The following is a 20,501-nucleotide window of genomic DNA, read 5'->3' on the forward strand; positions in this document are numbered from 1 at the left end:
AGATTTAAAAAATTAAAGACTCTCCTCATTAATGGAAATGAAATGAGGAGAACCCTCGTCTTATTTTCTCCCCTAACACAGTCCTTCCTGCGTGTTTGTGTGGAGTTGCCACTTTCAGACTAACTTAGTGAATAATCATTCTGTGCTCACTGCAAGTAAGCTAGCACTTTTATTATATGCAGGAAGAGAAGGCCAGCTAAAGTTCAAACCAACCAATAGAAGAGATTGCGATAGGTAAAAATGTGCTCATTACTTTTATATATTAAAGCTGATAAAGTTTTCCATTCAATAATTAAGGCAAGAACACAGCTGGGTCTCTCTTTGTCTAAACGTGGTCTTTCTCAATTCTGTGTGCCATGAATTCTGTGTTGTTTCCTGCTGCATCATTGCTCAGGAGCTGTCACAAAATGACCTTTGGCTTCACATCTACATGTCACCAGTAGTAACTCATCATAAACTGTGTTTTTCCTGTATACATAAGTAGGCTTGGCTTGAATTTGCTCCTCTCTTTAGCACAATCTGAGTCATTCTGTAGATCATGAAGAGCCGAGCAAGTCTAAATGTGTGAGACACCTGAAATCAAGCATCAAGTTTAGTTGTATACTTAGAAAGTCCTCTATTTTGCTTTTATTTTGCTTTGAACCAGCTCAGCCTGCCACTTGGAAATTTCCTCTCTTGAGGAATGTAAACAATAAAGGGTTATCTTATTTGGAAATTCAAATTAGTGTTGTTTTGTCCATAAAGCACTCATAAAGGTTGATGACATGCTCAGCTACTTGCAGTGGTAACTTGGAAAATGCTTGGAGCCTTCTTATTATTTCTCTCATAAAAATGGTGTTTCTCCTCTGCCCCGCTTCCTGATCCATGCATTCAAACTGTGTCTTGAATATTAAATTAACTCCTTGAAATAGCTCTAATTGCAGACGAAACCCAATTGTGATCTATGGCTATAGCCAGACAGAACTCCGGTCTTGGCAAACTAGGCGTTGCAGATGCGATACAATTTTTGCCTAATGCACTTCAGATTAAAATCAAATTGCTGGCCTCATACTTTGATTTGATTCCCTTTATTGAAGTATTACTACAGTTATGTCAACTGATTTTGTTGATTCTACTGTCATAATACCTGCTTATTTTTAATAGTGATACTGTCCAAGGCACATGATCACCACCACCCCCTGTAGAACTGTTGCCATATGTCCTACCAACCAGCTCCACTAACAGAAGCCAAGTGTCCGCCCTCAAAGGATAAGGTTTCAACCTTAAATCAATGGCATTAGTGAAGTAGATGCTGTTTAACTGGTAATGTTATCCCGCCTTCCTCCTACCTAACTGTTGTATTCATCACAAGTCAGCAGGTACACAATGAGGAAGCTTAAAGAGGCACAGGCTGCAATTATCACTAGAGTCACAAATGTCATCCTCGGCTTTTTTTTTTCTGATGCCAGGAGAGACAGAGATGGTGGGGGTGGCCACAGAGACATGCGAGGGGTCAAAGGTTACTCACAAAGAAAGAGATGGTGCTGGAGAAAGTGATGTAACATCTGGTGTCTGTGAGTCTATAGATGAGCCCGCTCTTCCCGCTTCCCTCCGCTAACAGGAAAGCAGATTCCTTAACAGAATTGCACACAACTGAATATTCAGGCTTTGAGTTTCACATTTAGTATCCGGCTTCTGTTTGTCAGCCAAACAGAAAAAAAAAAGTTCAGTGCAGTCATGATCATATTTAAATCATTTTCAGCAGCTCTTTACTCCCACTTTTTTATTTCCTCCCCTTGGCAGTTGGACTAAACTGAGGAACACATGGGGTTATGTGGATTTGTCAAATGACTAAACCTTGGCAGTGAAAGTACAAATGAATTTTGGCAGCTTTGATGCTCCTAAAATAGAAAGAAAAAAGCAGCAAGTAGTCACCTTCATATCTCTGCTCCACCCTCGTCTTCTATCCTCTCCCTCAACCTGATTTACCATGTAAAACAAAGTTATAGGTTGTAGCTTGTTTTTCCTTCCCTCATCACTGTTTGAATGGTGGTCTCTCTGATGATTTGCAGTGCCTGAGATTTAGGAACCATAGAGAACTGCCTCAATCTAAAGAAAGCAACATGATTTCCTTTCCGAAACCCTAGACTTAGTTGTATTTGTTTTTAGTGCTACGTTTTTTGCACTTGATACGTATGGCTGATGTTAATATTGCTAATACTGGTTTTTGAGGCCTGGTTCGAAAAGCAGACAATGCCATATTGCTGTATGTTAAGCCAGACAAAGTAAATAATACCATTTACTGTAACAGGGCTAGAAGAAGAAGGTTCCGAGTGTTTGGAGTTTACATTTACTCGTCCTAGTTTCCTGCCACAGTCCAGAGGCACATGTGTTTGGTTAATTGCTGATTACAAATGTGAGTGAGAATGATGATCTGCCTCTTTGTGTTAGCCCTGTGATGGACTGTTGACCTATCCAGTGTGTACCCCACCTCTCACCCTGTGACAGCTGGGCTAGACTCCAGGCGCCCCTGCTACCATGAACTAGATAAAAAGCAAAGAGGTTGGATGGTTGCATTTATGCTTTATTTTCTGAAAGCCATAAGTAGGCTTGGATACTACTATGGTATACCAGGGTATTTAGAAATTTTGATGGTAAAGTTTTTAATACCATCAAAAAACACAAGTAGGGCTGCCACAAACGATTATTTTGATAGTCGACTAGTCACCGATTATTTTTGCGATTAGTCGACTAATCAGATCATCATCCAGCAATAAGCTGTACGTTTTACAATAAGCTGTAAAACGTACAGCTTATTGCACCAGCAGCATCTGCTCTTATATAACTATCATTAGCTTACAGCTTTAAGTGTTTAAGGTCTGTGCTAACTAAAAATAAAGACAAGATGATAGTTTATTGAATTTTAATGACATTTGCAGATTGTTTCGGTGAAGTTTAATAAACTCTTGCCATCTAAAATATAACAGGACACCGGAGTAAATTCTCGAGCATCTCAAAAAAAGCCAAACAATAACATTTTTAAGTTATCTAAGTCAGTGGTCCCCAACCCCTGGGCCTCGGACCGGTACCGGTCCGTGAGTCGTTTGGTACCGGGCCGCGAGAGTTGAGGCTCAGGTGTGAAATGTATGGTTTTCAGGGTCTTTATCGGTATTCAGCGTCATTTTGTTATCGTTTTTATCGTTAACTCTGGTCTTTTCACGTGTGTTATGAATAAATCTTCTTTTTTTTGGTACCGGTACTAGTTTTATTTTGTTGTATTTATCCGCGACACCTTAAAGGCCGGTCCGTGAAAATATTGTCGGGCATAAACCGGTCCGTGGTGCAAAAAAGGTTGGAGACCGCTGCTCTAAGTGACTTATGTATCATGTTTAACCTGAGTAGCGAAAGACGGCGGTGGGTTTGAAAACGATTTGCCGGGAGTCTGGTGTTCTCACCGGCTCTAGTGAGCCTTGAACCCCGGCTAGCTATCGAGCTAGTGGGTAACAGACGTCTCCGAAAACGTCGGAGCGCTTTTGAAAATATGCGGTGTCTTGATAAACTGAGCAGATATTTGAGGTTTACACAGCTACATTCTTGCCTGAAAATATGTTAAATGTTTATTTTGTGACCCAGAAAGAATAATAAGAGTAATATTACAACTAACTAGCTGCCGCCATTGTTGGAAACTGAGCAGGGCTGCGCTATGAATTCTGGGACACAGTTTCTTCTTCTTCGGGGTTTAACGGCAGCTGGCATCCTTGTACATGCAGTGCTGCCATCTTCTGTTTCAGTCCGTTATTACACTCTTAAACCCTACTACTTATTCCTGCGTCTTTTGGGATCTCAAAGCTTCAAACGACGCGTCGACTATTAAATTCGTCGACGACGATTTTGATAGTCGACGTAATCGTGTCTAGTCGACTAATCGTGGCAACCCTAAACACAAGTGCTTCTTATTTTATTAAACAGATGTGAAGATGCCATGTTGAGGTCATGTGTTGTAGTGCGCTTCATAAAAATGCCATTACCATCAACTCTACTTTGTCAAACAGTCATCTGAGCTCTTTGGGCTTTAAAGGATGGACACAGTGATCACTCAACCAAGTGCTCTGGTTGATTGGTTTTATAAGACTATCCCACCATATGTTTCATAAATGTCTGGAAGATATAAATAAATAGATAGCACTGAGTGCTAACACAGGAAAATATGTTTATTGCTCATGCAGTTCAACAAAAAGATTCAGAGAATGCTGTTCAAAAGACGATCACGTGTGGACACTTTGTACATATTTTTTGTATTAATTATACGTCGCTGCTCAGTAGTGTTTAGGGCGACCGCTGGCAGGCTGCAGTCACAGCTGTCACTGGCAGATTTACTCAGCTCTGATGCATCTAACTCTGTGGGCTAATCAAAATAAAGTAAATTGTGATTTTTGTCTTGTAGCTCAGCATGCTACTGTTTGTACAGATGGCTCTATGGGAAAAGAAGCATCTCACTGAGCTGTGTATTCTTTTTTAAATTGTTATAAACTAGTGAAGTTCTTATATTCTTGTTAAACAAACCTGTCTGTATTGCTTTTTCCTGTGCACTTTTCTCCTTTTCCCGAAGGTGGGAGACACACGGGTTCCACAGATAGATCCCTGTGACTCTGTAGGGAAGTTAAAGCTAAACACTGAACATAATCATGAGCTTGTAGTCCCTGTGGCCACTGAGATCTCACCTCAAGCTACCTAGCAGCTCTACACAGGTCTGTCGTATCCTCAGCCACCTCCCCAGAGGATGCCTCATTATTTCTCAATCTTAAGTGCGTGGCAGCAGCAGCACAGCCAAAAAGACATGAAAGGCTGTGTAAAAGTCAAACCATGGGATTTTAAGGTGGTAATGTTGCTGGAATACTGTAAGGTTGGTATCTCTTCCTGAGACATGATCGCAGTTTAGACTCTAAATTTCATACATAATTTGTTTCTCTCTCTGCCTTGTGTTTATGTCCTTTTTCATTTTAAAAGGTCTTAAAAGCAATGAAGAAGAAGCAGCTTACCCCAGTTTAACATTGGGCTCAGTGCCCACTCTCAAAGTTACGAGTCTCACTGGCTAAAGGCAGAGTGGAAGCCTCTGTGTTTACCAGATGCAGCTCTCATTTCCGGGTGATCGAGGCTAATTGTGGTTTCTGAGGCGTTACCATGGAGGCTAATTGAATGTGAGTAGCACAGTCACCACATCCATGTGACAGAAGAGATCCTCAGCAGCTGCAGGACACAACAAGCTGGTCTCCTGCTGCTTTTATTCTCTTTTTATAATTGAATACTGTGATTAGCTATTTATATAAAAGCTGAAGTGTTCTGGAGCACTACACTGTGTGTCTGCATTTCCAGGAGCCTGTCCCCTGCAGTGCACTGCGTCCTAAACTTGTTTCTGTCACAGTGGTCTTTTCAAAGCCTTTTTGGCCTTTATGGGCCAGATATGCTTGCTGCATTGGTCACGGTGCATGCAATCAGTGACATTGCTGCAGCTCCTCAGTGTCAGTGCTGAAGGGTGCAAGTAAGTTTAGAAAATGTGTTCAAATGAAGGCCCATGCAGACACATTTTCTCCTTAAGTCATCTGTTTTCATCTCTTGTTGAAACAAATTTATGAAATGAATCTTGACTGACGTCTTTATCATGTAGTTCTGTTGCAAATGTCTACAGAACAGTTGTTGTCCTCGCTGATCTTACATGCTTACTTCATAGCATTTGGTTATAGTCATCTAATTCCCCGTCCAAGTTTTTACTCCACTGCAAGTTTTGTTCTAATATGTATTTTGTCACTTGTGCCCTTGTTGACCCTGCTGTTGTCGGATAATGACCATCTGTTTATGTTTTTGCAGCTTGAACCAAGCCAAACCAAAACTGCATCTAAGAATCAGTAAACAACTGTTTATGTGTGGTGTGGTATCTTGAACGTTTTCCCAGTATTCCAACCCAGTGGGGATATTTTCTTCTTCTTTTTTTGCCTTTACGTTGTTGGTGGCAATATCTGGACTTACTTGGACTCAAACATGAACAGAAGTTTGGTGTGACTGGCAGATCACCTTTTTGGTCGTTATGACCACATTTCAAACAAATGTCCAAAGAAAATACAGTGAAGTGATGTCATTTCATTTCCAAAAAAGGCAAGTCTGGTAGTAATTCTAGATAATATTGTCAGGGTTGCAGTACACTTGATGGCCTGTGTCCTCTCATCTTTTGACAGTTTTGAATTTGACACAGTTTGTTGTCAACTTTCGTCAAACAAGTCTGTGCACAAACAATAACATGAGGCAAAATGGATCCATGCTTTCACACTCTTTACAGCTAATTCTGCTCCTGCTCTCCAAATGTTGTTCTCCGAATGTAGTCTCAGTTTACTGATCTTAGGAGTAGCACCTGATGTGTCTTCATCTGCTTCAAGGTTCATCCTGTTGTTCATTCAGAGATGCACTTCTCCATTCCTTGGTTTAACAAGTGGTTTTTTTTGAGTTACTGTTGCCGTCCTATTGGCTCAAAGAAGTCTGGCCTGCTCTGCCCTCTGATTTCTGATATTTACAAGTCTTTTTCGCCTTTACAAATACCATCATGCTACCTAGTTACTCGACTCCATGCTGTCCAAGTCCAACTTCTTAGAGGGACAAATGGCGCTCAGCCCCACGAGATTGAGAAACGGGTGGCTGTGGCTCTGGAGAGCAGGTCGTCTACTGTTCGGAGGGTTGGTGGTTCGATCCCTGGCTCCCCCTAGTCTGCATGCCAAATATCCTTGGGCAAAGTATTAACCTCAAGTTGCTGTCCAGTGCATCCATCGAAGTATGAATATGTCTGAATGGTAGTTAGTAAAACTTAAAAGCATAGAAGACAGTGCTTGTGTGAGTAGGTGATGGGTGGTATGAGCGCTTTGAGTACTCCGGAGATTAGAAAAGCACTATGTAAGAATCAGTCCATTTACCAGTTTGAGCAAACAAGTTCAAGACGATCTGTCTGTAGTCATTGATTTTTGTCAGATTCTTTTATTGCTACTGTATTGACGGTGCTTACGGTCTTTAGCTCCTTTTTAGCATGATAAGAAGAGTCACATGTTATTCTGCAGCCTTGCTTAATAGCATTGTTTTACTCCCAGAGATTCTAAACTCTTCAGCTTTTTGCTATAAAATTGTCAGTATCGTGATGTGAGCTCTGATCCCTGGACTTGCTTTTTTTTATTAATTGGAAATTTACAATTTTAGTACAAAAATCCTGTGATGTCACCTCAAACATAGGCAGGAACTTAACTGTCTTTTGTCCTCCCTGTTTACTTGTAGGAAATCAAACCCCAGAGTCATTACAATCACGGCTACAGTGAGAATGTCAGCCGTAAAAACCACGTGGATGACTACAGCACCTGGGACATTGTCAAAGCCACACAGTAAGTGGATTGTGTGTGTTACTGTTATCACACCAGTGTGACTTATGAAGGTGACATTGTTGTCTAGTTACCAGCTGGTCTAATAGGAGCCCGCATCTTTGCGTGTTTGTTTCTGTGTTTTTGTGTTGTCAACATACCGCAGGTTTTAAATCTGAAGCCCACCATGTTTTCATCTGTGGTTTTCTGATTCACTGTATGTAAAGAAAGTCATTTGCAAGGTCAGGACATGAGATGACTTATTGTTGGGAAGAGACGAAGCTTGAAAATATGTTCCTGATGGAAAAAAAGATATATATAGCTCTGAGTGGCTGTAACACTGGATACTAGATTTATGTTATTTTGATTTGAGGTTGAGATTATTCACTTGCCATTTTATGCCACAGTGTGGGTGTCTTGTTTGGGTGTTTGCTTTTTTTTATTTTCCAGTTTTGTGTGCAGATTTTCTCAGCATCTCTTAGTTTTATGTATTTCACGCTGTGTTTGTTTATGTTTGTGCATTTGTATATCTGGCATTTGTACATACTTTAATCCTCCCCCCTCTGCCTTAGGTACGGCATCTTCGAGCGCTGCAGGGAGTTGGTGGAGGCAGGTTTCGATGTTCGGCAGCCAGACAAAGAAAACGTAACGCTCCTTCACTGGGCCGCCATCAACAACAGGATAGACTTGGTCAAGTGAGTTAATTCAGATCATGTGTTGAGGTTGTCAGGTAGTCAGAGATTACAGTGTAGCTCTTTGGTCAACTCAACAAAATGTACAAGACATCTTCTGGTTTCATATAAAGAACTGAATTGAAGAAACCAAAACCAAGTTAGTCTTACACATTTCAATATTTTTGTAAAACTGTAATACTTCGCACCCAGTGAGTCAAACAATGGCATTGTTTCTATTTGTGTTGATCTCCATTCGTTCATTTACGTTTTCATCTTGCTTTTCATTTTATTGACTTCCACTTCCTTTTTAATAGTTTATGTTGATGCAGTAAAATATGTGGATATTCATTACCTGCGGTGCCATTTACAGGATTATAAACTACAACTATAATTAGTTTCAGGTATGGAGGCAGCCTTTCACAGTATATCCCATCACATTGCCATTGACCTCTGTAATATACTTCTACGCTTAATTGTCAGCTGCTTTATGAGTCTTCCTTTTTAGGTAAACTGGCATTAAAATGACAGGGAATTGTACTGGTGCACTTCCATGGACAGATGAGGCACAGATGTTGGGTTTAATGTAACTGCTCTTGACTCGGTGGCTGTGTTTGTGGTTGTGAACAGCAGGTCTCTTTCAAACTTGGCTCGCCTGGTTTTCAGAGAACCCAGGTTACACCAGTAACCAAACTTTCAACTAAGAAAAATCTTTTTGATTATACTACACTGACAAACTTACAGTGTAATCAGATTAAATGCAGCATTTCTGCTTACAACAATGTGAAATACCTGCATATCTAGCAGGCTATGTAGCTTATAGACTTAAATATTTAAAGAATGACCTTTTCCTAAATGAATATAAATCTGATATTAAAATCTGATTTTATTTTTTGAAGCTTTAAAATGTGGTTGAACAGCCTTATAAATTAGCTTGTTTCTTATGAAAATTGTTTCTTTTTCAATCTTTTCGTTTAAGTGACACAATTTAAAAGTTTACGTTCAGTTTAAAACCTCACAAAAACATGTTTCAACTTGATTCTTAATAATGGAGAGATTGTCAAGATGCCAAATCTTGCCAAGTTGGTCGAGCATTTCGAGTGCCAGGTTGTAAATAAAAATAGTGAAAGAACTGTGTTGAGCAACCATAAAAGACTGAAGAGGGGATTTATATTTCTTATACAGCCGCACCTATTAATAGGAGGTCCATATCACAGGTATACAAAGTGTAATGCTTCACCTGGTGATTGTGTTTGTGTGTGCAGGTACTACATATCAAAGGGAGCTATAGTTGACCAACTGGGAGGAGACCTCAACTCCACACCTCTGCACTGGGCTACCAGGTGACACGCTGATATATGCTACTCAGTGGCCTGAAATCGTCCACAGATCAGTGTTTTTATGTTTCGTCATTATGTTTTAATTAGAAAGTGACTAAATCTGACAGACACATTTTAGCTTCTCTGTGTTACGTTCAACAATGCTAGAGCTTCACTCGAACAAACTTGAGCCAAATCTATTGTTTATTCTTTTTTCTTTTTAAACCTTAGTGTTTGACAGTTAAATATCGATTTCCTTTGTAATGACCACTAATAACAGGGAAGAGCTCACATGACATCCACACCTCCTTTTCGCATGTAGACAGGGGGCTGAAGCTGTCTCCTCATGAATTATTGATACATTTAACGACAGGCATCTGCACCGTCACTGATACACTGACACCAAGGAGTCGTGTGTCACCCTCTGCTTTGACCCCCAAACCACCCCCATAGCCTCCTCTCCAGTGCCCAGTAACCTTAAAAAGCCCCCAGCCTCCTCAATCTGGATGACCTCAGAATAATAAGCAAATAACAGTCACGCTTTTGTGCAGGGAAACCGATACACACTTTAACTCTCTCAGGCAATAAAGTTAAACTGAAGCTGTGAATTTCTGTCTTTTTCACCTGTAGTTTCTCAAATCTTTATTGCCCTTTCTGGGACGTTTATATCGTAGACAGTGTTGGTCATAAAAAGCCAGTTTTAAGATCCAATATACTGTATGCAGTAAAAGCATGCAGCCACCATAGAAATAAAATGATAAGAAGAGCCAGGCAGTCAGCCTCAAGGCTTCATCAATCATGTGAGGGCCATTTGAGACTGTAGATGTTTACCTTGGTCACCAACTCAAAGCAAGTAAGGAAGCCGGGGCCTCTAAAAGACACATCGTTTTATCTTGTGCATGCTAACAGCTGTTTTTATTTGTTACTTTCTCTAGCTGTGGAGTAAAACTTCAAGATCAGTTTGTGCGTCTTTTAAATGATCCCTTTATTGTGTGTTTATCTTTTCTAGACAAGGCCATCTATCTATGGTGGTGCAGCTCATGAAATATGGTGCTGACCCGTCTTTGATCGATGGCGAGGGCTGCAGCTGCGTCCATTTGGCCGCCCAGTTCGGCCACACTTCCATCGTGGCCTACCTCATTGCCAAAGGACAGGTAGAGAATGCTGCAGCTCAGTATTTTCACAAGAGCGAATGTGCTTATGTGGATTTTTCTGGCATATGTTTAAAAGTCTTGTTGCTGCCAGTGTGAGATACAGTAACATATATCCCTCCGCTGGTTTGCTTTCTGGTTGTTTGTTTGTTTGTTTGTTTTAAAGCCACTCTGAGAGTAGTCTGTATTTTAATAATGCCAGTTCTCTCCATCAGGGGGAGCCTTATTGCCTCTCTTTTGCCTCTCCATGGCTTTTTCAGCTTCTTCAGATGTGGTCATTTGTCTTCCCTCTGTAACAGGATGTGGACATGATGGATCAGAATGGCATGACTCCACTAATGTGGGCGGCTTACAGGACACACAGGTGTGTTTGTTTTAAATGTCTGTTTTTACTTTGCATCTTTAAATTTGTCCCATCGTTATTTAATCCACAATTATGTCCAAACAGTTTATTTTAACTGGCAACACTTCACTGGTTTGTATTCCCAAATTTATTGAGGTCTTTTACAAGATGATGTCAGGGAAGCTCTGTAGCAGGACAATGGCCCTAAACATCAAACTAAATCCACCACAGAATGAATCCAGACTGAGAAAATGTGTCTTTTGGAGAGGGCCCCATTAGGAAGAGAGTCATCTCGGAGAGCTGTTGACATCAGACGTCCTTAGAATTCGCTCCCAGAGATGCTAGTGTGCTGTTATTGCTGCTGAAGGAGGTCTGCAGAGTTATTAAATCCAAGACTTTCCACCAGCAATGCAATAAAGTTCAGTAAAACCACAGAAGATTCTAATTGTTTCTGTGTTTTCTTGTGTACTTGTGGCTTATATTAAGATCAGGTCCCGTTTTACAACCAATCAATTGAGGAAAAAAACAGGAAATTCCATTGGGATTGCATACTTTCCCTTACCGCTGTAATTTACCACTGACAAGATATGTTAATTCTATAGTAGAACTTAGAGTTAGTTATAGTATTTAATAATTATATACACACTGGTCACACACAGGCGGGTTCTTCATGTTGCTACTCAGCTTCATATGAATATTCCCTAATCAGCTGTTTTTCTGGGATTTTGCATTTTAACTTCGTGGTTCATATAGAAGGAAATGGTCGCAATGTAACAGCGCGAAGCTTTCACGATTAGGAAGTGTGTAAATAAAACCATTTTTTTATGAAGAGCCTGTTTGTAAGATGCCCTTTACTTTAGTTTGACTCATCTTGCCTGGATCTCCTCCTCTGTGTGACAGTGTGGATCCCACCAGGCTGCTACTCACCTTCAACGTGTCTGTCAACCTGGGTGACAAATATCACAAGAACACGGCGCTGCACTGGGCCGTGCTGGCCGGCAACACCACCGTCATCAGCCTGCTGCTGGACGCCAACGCTAACGTCGATGCACAGAACATCAAGGTAAGCCACGGTTCTCTGTGAACCAGCGTCTCCCTGTAAGCATGCCAGGCTGTTAGCCAGGATGGCAGCCTCTTCTGGATCTTCTTTCAGTGCGCACACAGCTAAAATATGTCTTTTAAATGTATGCAGCAGCTGTTCTTTTTATTATTTTTCAGGGCGAAACACCACTGGATCTTGCCAAGCAAAGGAAGAACGTTTGGATGATCAATCACTTACAGGAAGCACGGCAGGCCAAAGGCTACGACAGCCCGTCCTACCTGAAGAGACTGAAGATGGACAAGGTAGAAACAGACATGGTTACGCTAGCCAGAAACCAAGCGCAGAGGCTTTGTAAATAAGTGAAAGGCACAACATCAATGCTACACAAAAAACGATTATCATTATGTAGCAGTCCAAGTCGCATTTGAAGAATAAAATCAGGTCCAGCTGTCTAAACTTTGCCATTAAAGCTCTTTCATCTTTTCATTTCCAACAGACATGCTCAGACCAGCCTGCTCAGGCTTAGCCTCTTTCTGCACTGCCACAGCATGTCTGCAGTTGCCAGAGAGTCAGATCTGTTATGATGCGTCATCATGGTCATTCACTTCCATCGTGATAAAGAACCTTTTTCTGATCAAAGTCTGAGCTTGACTGAGCCTGAATGCTTGAATGTGGGATGTGTTAAGTGGGCGTTAAAGCCAGAGTGACCTATGTCTGTGGTTAATAATTCCCACTCTCATAGAAGATACAGACTTTTTTCCCCTTTCTCTCAAGAGATTTTTTAGAACAGTAGTTATTAACAGTGCTTAAAATTCTGTTTGAACTCTGCTTTCATTTTTCTGTTTCCATCTTTCTGTCTGTCTCCCTGGATACTCTTAGCTAATTAAGGTAAATTAGACAGAAATCTAGAACACAAACAAACTGAATATGTTTATAGATTTGAGAAGTAGAAGATAAACTCACCATCCCATTTTGGGGTGTCCACATTAGTGCAGCCTTTAGTTTCAGGCTGTGTGCTGTAGTGAGCTTTAGTTGTAGGTTTAGTTGTGGAATGCAGCTAAATTGATTAAATTGCTGCTTGAAATTGAGATATTTGCCATGGAAACCTTTTTTTTTTTTTACCTTCTGGTCTAAAAAGCTTTAAAGTTATGGAAAATATCAATGGAGATTAAAAAAATCTGGTCAGGCTATCAATATGGATTCATTACGCAACCCAGGATCAAAAGGTCTTGTGCATTTTTGTCAACATCAACTATCAAGGAGAGGGTCAAAGGACTTACAGCTTTGAGTGGTATAAACAGACAGTTAATTGAAAAATACACTTTGAAATCATGGCATCTGTCAGAAAAGTCAAACTTACCATTTCTCCCTCCCCCTCATTGTCCTGTCCACGTGTCTCTGCTCCTCCAGGAGTTCAGACAGAAGGTGATGCTGGGAACGCCCTTCGTGGTCATCTGGTTAGTTGGTTTCATCGCTGACCTGGACATCGACTCCTGGCTGATAAAGGGCGTCATGTACGCCGGTGTCTGGGTTGCAGTGCAGTTCCTCTCCAAGTATGTCTCAATCACAACAGTACAGAGATTACTAAAGAGATTATTACATCATATTTAGCACATTTGTTATCATTAGGTAATTTTGTGCATTTAAATGTTGGTTGATTAGATCTCAAGTGTAGCAGTTGAACTGGAGTTCACATGAGGTGGATTTAAGAGAAAAAGTCTAACTGGTTTTTTTTTTGCTCATAAATGTTTCTATTGTGCTTTTAGTTTTTCACACCACAGGAAACATTGTTAGCTGCCAAAAGATTCGCACTCAGTCAAACACCTGACAAGGATGTGTCATTTTTAATAATCAGATAGAAATGTGTGTTGCACTAGGATGAGGAAAAATCTGTCTGTAGAGTTTAGTGTGACCATCGCGCACACCCAAGTGTCGTCACACTGCACATGAACAGAACAGAATCACAACTTGACACAGATTCATCTCTGTCTCATCCTTTTTCAAACGCTCGGCCCCTTCTCCGTACACACAGACACTATGTTACTCATTGTTTGATCCCCATTACCACCACCATCTGGGCCTGTTGGTAGGATTCACTGTGCCTTGCAGTTAGCTCTCTGGCTACAATAACATTCATCATCCATGGTGTCAGCTTCATATTTACTGACAATCTTGGAATTCTTACTTGGTTTAACAAATAGTCGTGTGAGTAAATGCTGTTGAGTCAAGCTGCAGTTTGTCATCAGCTAATGGCTTCGTGTATTTTTGCAGCTGTTTGACTGCAGCACAGAGAGATGAAGCGTCATACTTCCTTGAGTCCATATGTGGTCAAAAGAGCAGGGTTAAATGTGTCATTCAGTCTAGCAACAGTGAATGCATCACGCTGATGTGTTAAAAGTTTGCACAAATAGCATTCATGGAAAGTGTAGTGAGGTAGTGCCGCCTACTGCTAAACAGCTTCTCTTCTCTCTCTGTAGGGCTTTTTTTGACCACTCCATGCACAGCGCTCTCCCTCTGGGAATCTACCTGGCGACCAAGTTTTGGATGTACACCACCTGGTTTTATTGGTTCTGGAATGATATCCTTTTGGTTTTTCGTGGACTCCACACTACCCAATGCACAAAATATCAAAGGAACTGAAATTAGAGCACCAAGACAGCCTGCCTTTACAGGTCATGCTCACTGAGAACATATTCAGGAAGATGAAATTAGCAATTTTTGTAAGAAGGGTAAAAACAAAGCTCAGTAAAACTGGAAACCTGATAGGTCATCACTGTGACATTGTTGACAGTGACAAAAGAGGAGTAAATGGGAGTGATTCAAACAGCTGTCTAAAGCCAAAAAACAGAAATGTAATAAAATAATGTCGATGCTTTCATGGTCTGGAGTTAAAAACACTTCTAGAAACACTTTCTGTGATGAGCCGCTGTGCGAGGACATCAGTCTTTACTCTCTCTGAGGAAAATTTAGTATCACTCACAATATCCGTGCAAAAAAAGTGTAAAAACTGTTTTCGGAGCAGAAAGCTGTGATATTATTTGGAGATGGTCTCAAACAGAAAACTTTCAATGAACGGTTATGTTGAATTAACTCGTGTGTAGTTTTGGACTTTAGCTGATTTAAGAGTCTTTTGCAGAGAGAGAGACTTGCAATGTGGGGATTCAGTGTTTGACTCTGCTTTATTATCAGCACTGTGGCTGCTGCTTTGAACAAGCACTAAAAGATTTAAAAAATTGTCTCTGAGGATTCAGCTTGACGAATTCCTCAGCATCAACTGCTGATCTATTTGTTAAAAAAGGCGATCAGTTAGCTTCTTGTGAAGCTCTTTTCAGCCCACCGCTGTCATATTTTTCTTGGACTTGTGTGTGTGACACATCATTTAACTGTAAAAATTATTGTCCACATTTTTGGGGTTAGTTCACTTATATGTTAAAGCAGTATCTTTAATCTTGATTTACGGATAAGTCATGCTACAAAGACCCTTTCATGAATCAGTCATAAATACGAGTACATGTTTTGTAAATGTGATTGCTGGGTGTGGAGAATCTTGTACAGGGTGGGCCATTTGTATGGATACACCGTAATAAAATGGGAATGGTTGGTGATATTAAAGTCCTGTTTGTGGCACGTTAGTATATGTGAGGGGGCAAACTCCTCCAGATGGGCGGTGACCATGGTGGCCATTTAGAAGTCGGCCATCTTGGATACAACTTTTGTTTCTTCAATAGGAAGAGGGCCATGTGACGCATCAAACTTATTGGTAATGTCAGAAGAAAAACAATGGTGTGCTTGGTTTCAACGTAACTTTATTCTTTCATGAGTTATTTACAAGTTTCTGACCACTTATAAAATGTGTTCAATGTGCTGCCCATTGTGTTGGATTGTCAATGCAACCCTCTTCTCCCACTCTTCACACACTGATAGCAACACTGCAGGAGAAATGCCAGCACAGGCATCCAGTATCCGTAGTTTCAGGTGCTGCACATCTCGTATCTTCACACCATAGACAATTGCCTTCAGCTGACCCCAAAGATAAAAGTCTAAGTGGGTCAGATCTGGAGACCTTGGGGCCATTCAACTGGCCCACGACGACCAATCCACTTTCCAGGAAACTGTTCATCTAGGAATGCTCGGACCTGGCACCCATAATGTGGTGGTGCACCATCTTGCTGGAAAAACTCAGGGAACGTGCCAGCTTCAGTGCAGAAAGAGGGAAACACATCATCATGTAGCAATTTCAAACATCCAGTGGCCTTGAGGTTTCCATTGATGAAGAATGGACCCACTATCGTTGTACCCCATATACCACACCAAACCATCACTTTTGTTGCTCCAACAGTCTTGGAGGGATCCATCCAATGTGGGTTAGTGTCGGACCAATAGCGGTGGTTTTGTTTGTTAACTTCACCATTCACATAAAAGTTTGCCTCATCACTGAACAAAATCTGATGTTTCTTCATTAGTGACAGTTTTCTTGCGTCCACATTTTGGCAAATCCAACACTGAACCAGTTTCACGAAACTTAGCAAGCAGTTTGCTGACTGTAGCATGGGAGGTGGGTGGTCTCGTAGGGTGTCTTGCATTGAAATCTGCTGCAATGACCCGGTTACTGCGTTCACCGGATATCAACACGATTTCGGTCCGCTCCTCACGTGTTAACCTCTTCGACATGTCAATGGCTGTGAACAAAGAGTAACCTGTAAATAACTCATTAAAGAATAAAGTTACGTTGAAACCAAGCACACCATTGTTTTTCTTGTGACATTACCAATAAGTTTGATGTGTCACATGGCCCTCTTCCTATTGAAAAAACAAAAGTTGTATCCAAGATGGCCGACTTCTAAATGGCCACCATGGTCACCACCCATCTGGAGGAGTTTGCCCCCTCACATATACTAATGTGCCACAAACAGGACTTTAATATCACCAACCATTCCCATGTTATTACGGTGTATCCATATAAATGGCCCACCCTGTAGAATAAAGCTTATACTTTTGGCAGACGCTAACTAAAGATTAGCAGGAAAATTGCTTGTGTGAGCAGGTTACAGAGCAGTAAGTTGGAATAAAGGTGCGGTCAGAGGAGAGAGATGTTTATGCAAAGAGCAGAAGGAGCTGATTGAAAATACATGAAACAAGTGGAACCATGAAGCTCGAGCGTGTCTAAATGAAGGAGCTCTTTAGTTTTCTGCAGCTGTGTTAATATTTGTGAGAGCGTGTAGTGTAGCAGCTGGTAGGTGAAGGCTAACAGAGCGAGTGCCTGTTGCTCCCAGCACTGCTGCTTTTTTTTTTAAATCAGTGAAAGAATTGGCTTTCTGTTCCGAAGCTGCTTATTACAGGAAATGAAAGCAGAGGTCTCGTTTGTGGACGGCATTTAATTTTCTGCCTCGTTGCTCCCCTAATGGGAAGCGAGAGCAGGATACCTTTGGCCTGAGTTTGTTGAAAAAGATAACGCTGCTCTGAAGATCGTTTTGGTTATTTTTTTTAAATGCTGCTGGTGTCCTCGGCAGATTTCTCACGCATGTTTGGTGCACTTCGATTGCATTGACCATATATTGCTGAGACAGCTCTATTAGAGCAGCAGACAAGCTCTTGAGCTGCCAGCTTAGCATGTGTGCATTCATCTTGAAAAAGAGCAAAGGTTTGCTGGTGATACATTGTGTTTGCACATGAATCATTTACCAAAATAAGCCCTTTGAAAGATTTCAGATTTAACCATAAATCTGCATGCAGTGAGAGGTCTCTTCTGCTTATTCAGTTGAAGGGCATGCTGATTCATGTCCCAGAGTGTGTAGGCAGGTCAGCTTTTCTTGTGCAGCGCTGCAGAGTGTGGCATGTCTGCTGGAAACCGGTCAGCCTGTCACCCAGTTGTCAAGTCGACTGCTTGTTTTATACATTAGTACTCAGAATGTTTCTAATCTCATTTATGGAAATGAAGTGGTGTGCTCTCGACAACACTGGGTGGCTGTAGCTCAGGTGGTAGAGCAGATCAGCTACTAACCGGAAGGCTGGTGGTTCGATCCCAAATATCCTTGGGCAAGATACTAACCCCATGTTGCTCTGTGTATGAATGTTAGACAGTAAGCACTTAACAGTTTAGAAAAAGTGCTTGTGTGAATGGGTGTGATTGGGTGAAGGAATTGTATAAAGTTGTATGAAGCGCTTTGAGTGCTCAGAGTAGATGAGCGCTATATAAGAACAAGTCCATTTACCATCATTTATAACTAGAACTTAATGATAAATGTAATGTCACTGTTTACACTCCTGCATAGCAACAGCAGGAGACACAGAAAGGTTTTAAGTAAGCATTTCTCTGATGCTGTTAGCTAAAAGAAAATTAAGATTAAGGATGAGCTGGATGTATTGTTTGCCCACATGTGTAAAAGTGTTTAAAGCTACTCAAAGCATCTCTCGAATGTTTTCTCTAAAGCTTGCCATAAGCGCTTGCTGCTATAAGAGACTAACAGCCACAGTTTTAGCCACTCTTTCCTGGACTTTCTAACAATTTCATTGTGTTCAGTCTTTTTAATGCACAAAAAGGGGTACAAGTAGACATTCATCTCCATATTTGAGGAAGAAAGTTTAATGAAAGCAGGCTTCAAAATAAACCAGATCAACCATAAAGTCCATTTAGTGTGACATTTTTGTGTTACTAGAGGCAGAAAATAGCAGCTGATATACAGTATATCAATGTGAAAATGTCATATTTCCATCATGTCTTCACTCCACTGACTGCATGTCTTGCTTCACCCAGCTCTTATTCCTGTTATTTATGCAACTGTGGTGGACGGAGATCAATTCAGATTTTCCAAAAAATGAGTTTAACATCGATGGGTGACTCATCTCGTCCCTCACCCATATGCTTGTCAGAAAGTTGTTCCAGCTCTATCTAGCACTTTGTTTAAGGCATACTCGAATGTCCTCTTTGTATTCTCCAGACTGTGCTGTCAGGGGAGGCATTGGCTTACCCTCTCTGACCCTGCAGGGCCCGGTTAAACAAATTGCGCACTGAGGCCCTGCACTGGAGGTTGGACGACTCCCCAGCTTCATGCATGCCTGCAGCTCAGATGGACTTGTTTTGAACTTTGACGTCCCACCACCCCCACCCACCTGATGCTGTGGGGAAATCCACAGATTCACACAGACTTGTAATAAGCAGGCAGTCAAAATATTAACACACAGAATTGGACAGAAAGAGTTTGACAGACACGTTGCACACCTTTCTTCTTCCTCCCAGGTTTAAACTAAGAGTTCTGACCCACTTTCTGCCGTTGTGAGTCCATTATTGTTCTCAGGCCTGCTGTTGAAATGGGATCAAGTGACGTGGGTGGAGCTCTGTAAGAGCACGTTTAAGTCTTTTCCAGACTTGGATCATATTTCCCTCAGTACTAAGAAGGAAAAGAAGGGAAGACGTTTCTCCTAAGTGGGTTTCAAGCAGGTGAATGTCTGAAAATGGTTCAAATATGGCATTGAAATGGAAGGAGAGTATAGAGACTTCATGCAGATTTTTGTTTATAATCAGTATGACTATGCACCATTTATCCTGCACTTGCTTAATTATACATCCTCTGCATGCTGTCATTAGTGACATGTATGACTCTGTGTCAGCTGCCTTTCCACCGCCGAGGCCTTCTAAAGAAAAATGGCTGCTGTGGGGACATGCTGACCATCACTCCCCAAGGAAGCATTGAGACCCATTTGTCTGAGGATTGGCATTGATCACCGGCCCCTCTTCAGCATCTCCACTAGTCATTGAGTTAGTAGACCAATTATGTGGTTCAGAGAGTGTTTAACTTAGCGGGTCATCTGAGCGGGCGCAGTATCAGCACCCAGGTCTTTACAGAGACACTTATGAAGATCAATGCGCTCTAAGGGATGTATAGGCCTCTATCACTTAGTCAGTGCAGTCATGAAGGTGCTGGAGGGTTTTTCTCACCAACAAAAACCACAGTGGTCATAGTGCTTCTTCATAGCTGCTTACAATAGTGATTTGCTGCTGATCTCTGTTATCCTGAACCCTTATTGCCGCTTCAGTGTTGTCAGTTAGGAGGTTTGGTGTAACCTGTCACGTCTCTTTTTTACATGCAGCATTTTTTGACAGAAGATTCCAGAGTTAAGCATGAAATGTTTGTGTGCATCCTCTGTGTCCAACACTTAATTTTTTTAAAAAAGGATCAGGTTGTGCAACTGTAGCCACTATTTGAGTCAGAAGATGATACAGCTTAGATGGTTACAATAAACATGTGCTTTTTTTGAAGGCCAGTAAAAAGGCCAAGCTCTCTCTTCTGGTTAAAAGGCCTAGCTTGTGGCTAGAACTGCCTGTTCTCTGTTCGGTCCATATTTCATGTACCAACTTTTGGATCAATTGCAAATTAAATTATTGTTTTTCAGTGAAGTTTGAGATTTTGAAATAGGGGATTCTGACCAAGCCAGGGGGTAGTTCTGACTGAGAAACCGAGCAATGCTCGCACAGCGGTGAATTTTCACCCACAGCATGTCAGCTGAAAATTCACCGCTACTTTATTGCTTTAGTGTAAACAGAAAATGATTTGGACCATAAACTATTTAGGAAAATCTTTATTAAGGTCATAAGGTCATTCTCTGCACT

The 20,501-nt window shown here is 41.2% G+C and overlaps 1 protein-coding gene across 1 annotated transcript in view; it reads left to right on the top strand.

Moving 5' to 3' along the window:
• Window positions 1–20,501, top strand: part of zdhhc17 (zDHHC palmitoyltransferase 17) — a 34,149-nt gene that overhangs the window by 4,619 nt on the left and 9,029 nt on the right. The window contains exons 2-10 of the mRNA XM_082510887.1: window positions 7,288–7,391; window positions 7,940–8,062; window positions 9,304–9,381; window positions 10,367–10,511; window positions 10,808–10,872; window positions 11,752–11,914; window positions 12,070–12,195; window positions 13,304–13,446; window positions 14,371–14,471. Coding sequence (XP_082367013.1) covers window positions 7,288–7,391; window positions 7,940–8,062; window positions 9,304–9,381; window positions 10,367–10,511; window positions 10,808–10,872; window positions 11,752–11,914; window positions 12,070–12,195; window positions 13,304–13,446; window positions 14,371–14,471 — 1,048 coding nt within the window. The remainder of the gene's footprint in view (window positions 1–7,287; window positions 7,392–7,939; window positions 8,063–9,303; window positions 9,382–10,366; window positions 10,512–10,807; window positions 10,873–11,751; window positions 11,915–12,069; window positions 12,196–13,303; window positions 13,447–14,370; window positions 14,472–20,501) is intronic.

This window comes from Aulonocara stuartgranti (genome assembly GCF_965226115.1).
Source record: "Aulonocara stuartgranti genome assembly, chromosome: 17".
NCBI lineage: Eukaryota > Metazoa > Chordata > Actinopteri > Cichliformes > Cichlidae > Aulonocara > Aulonocara stuartgranti.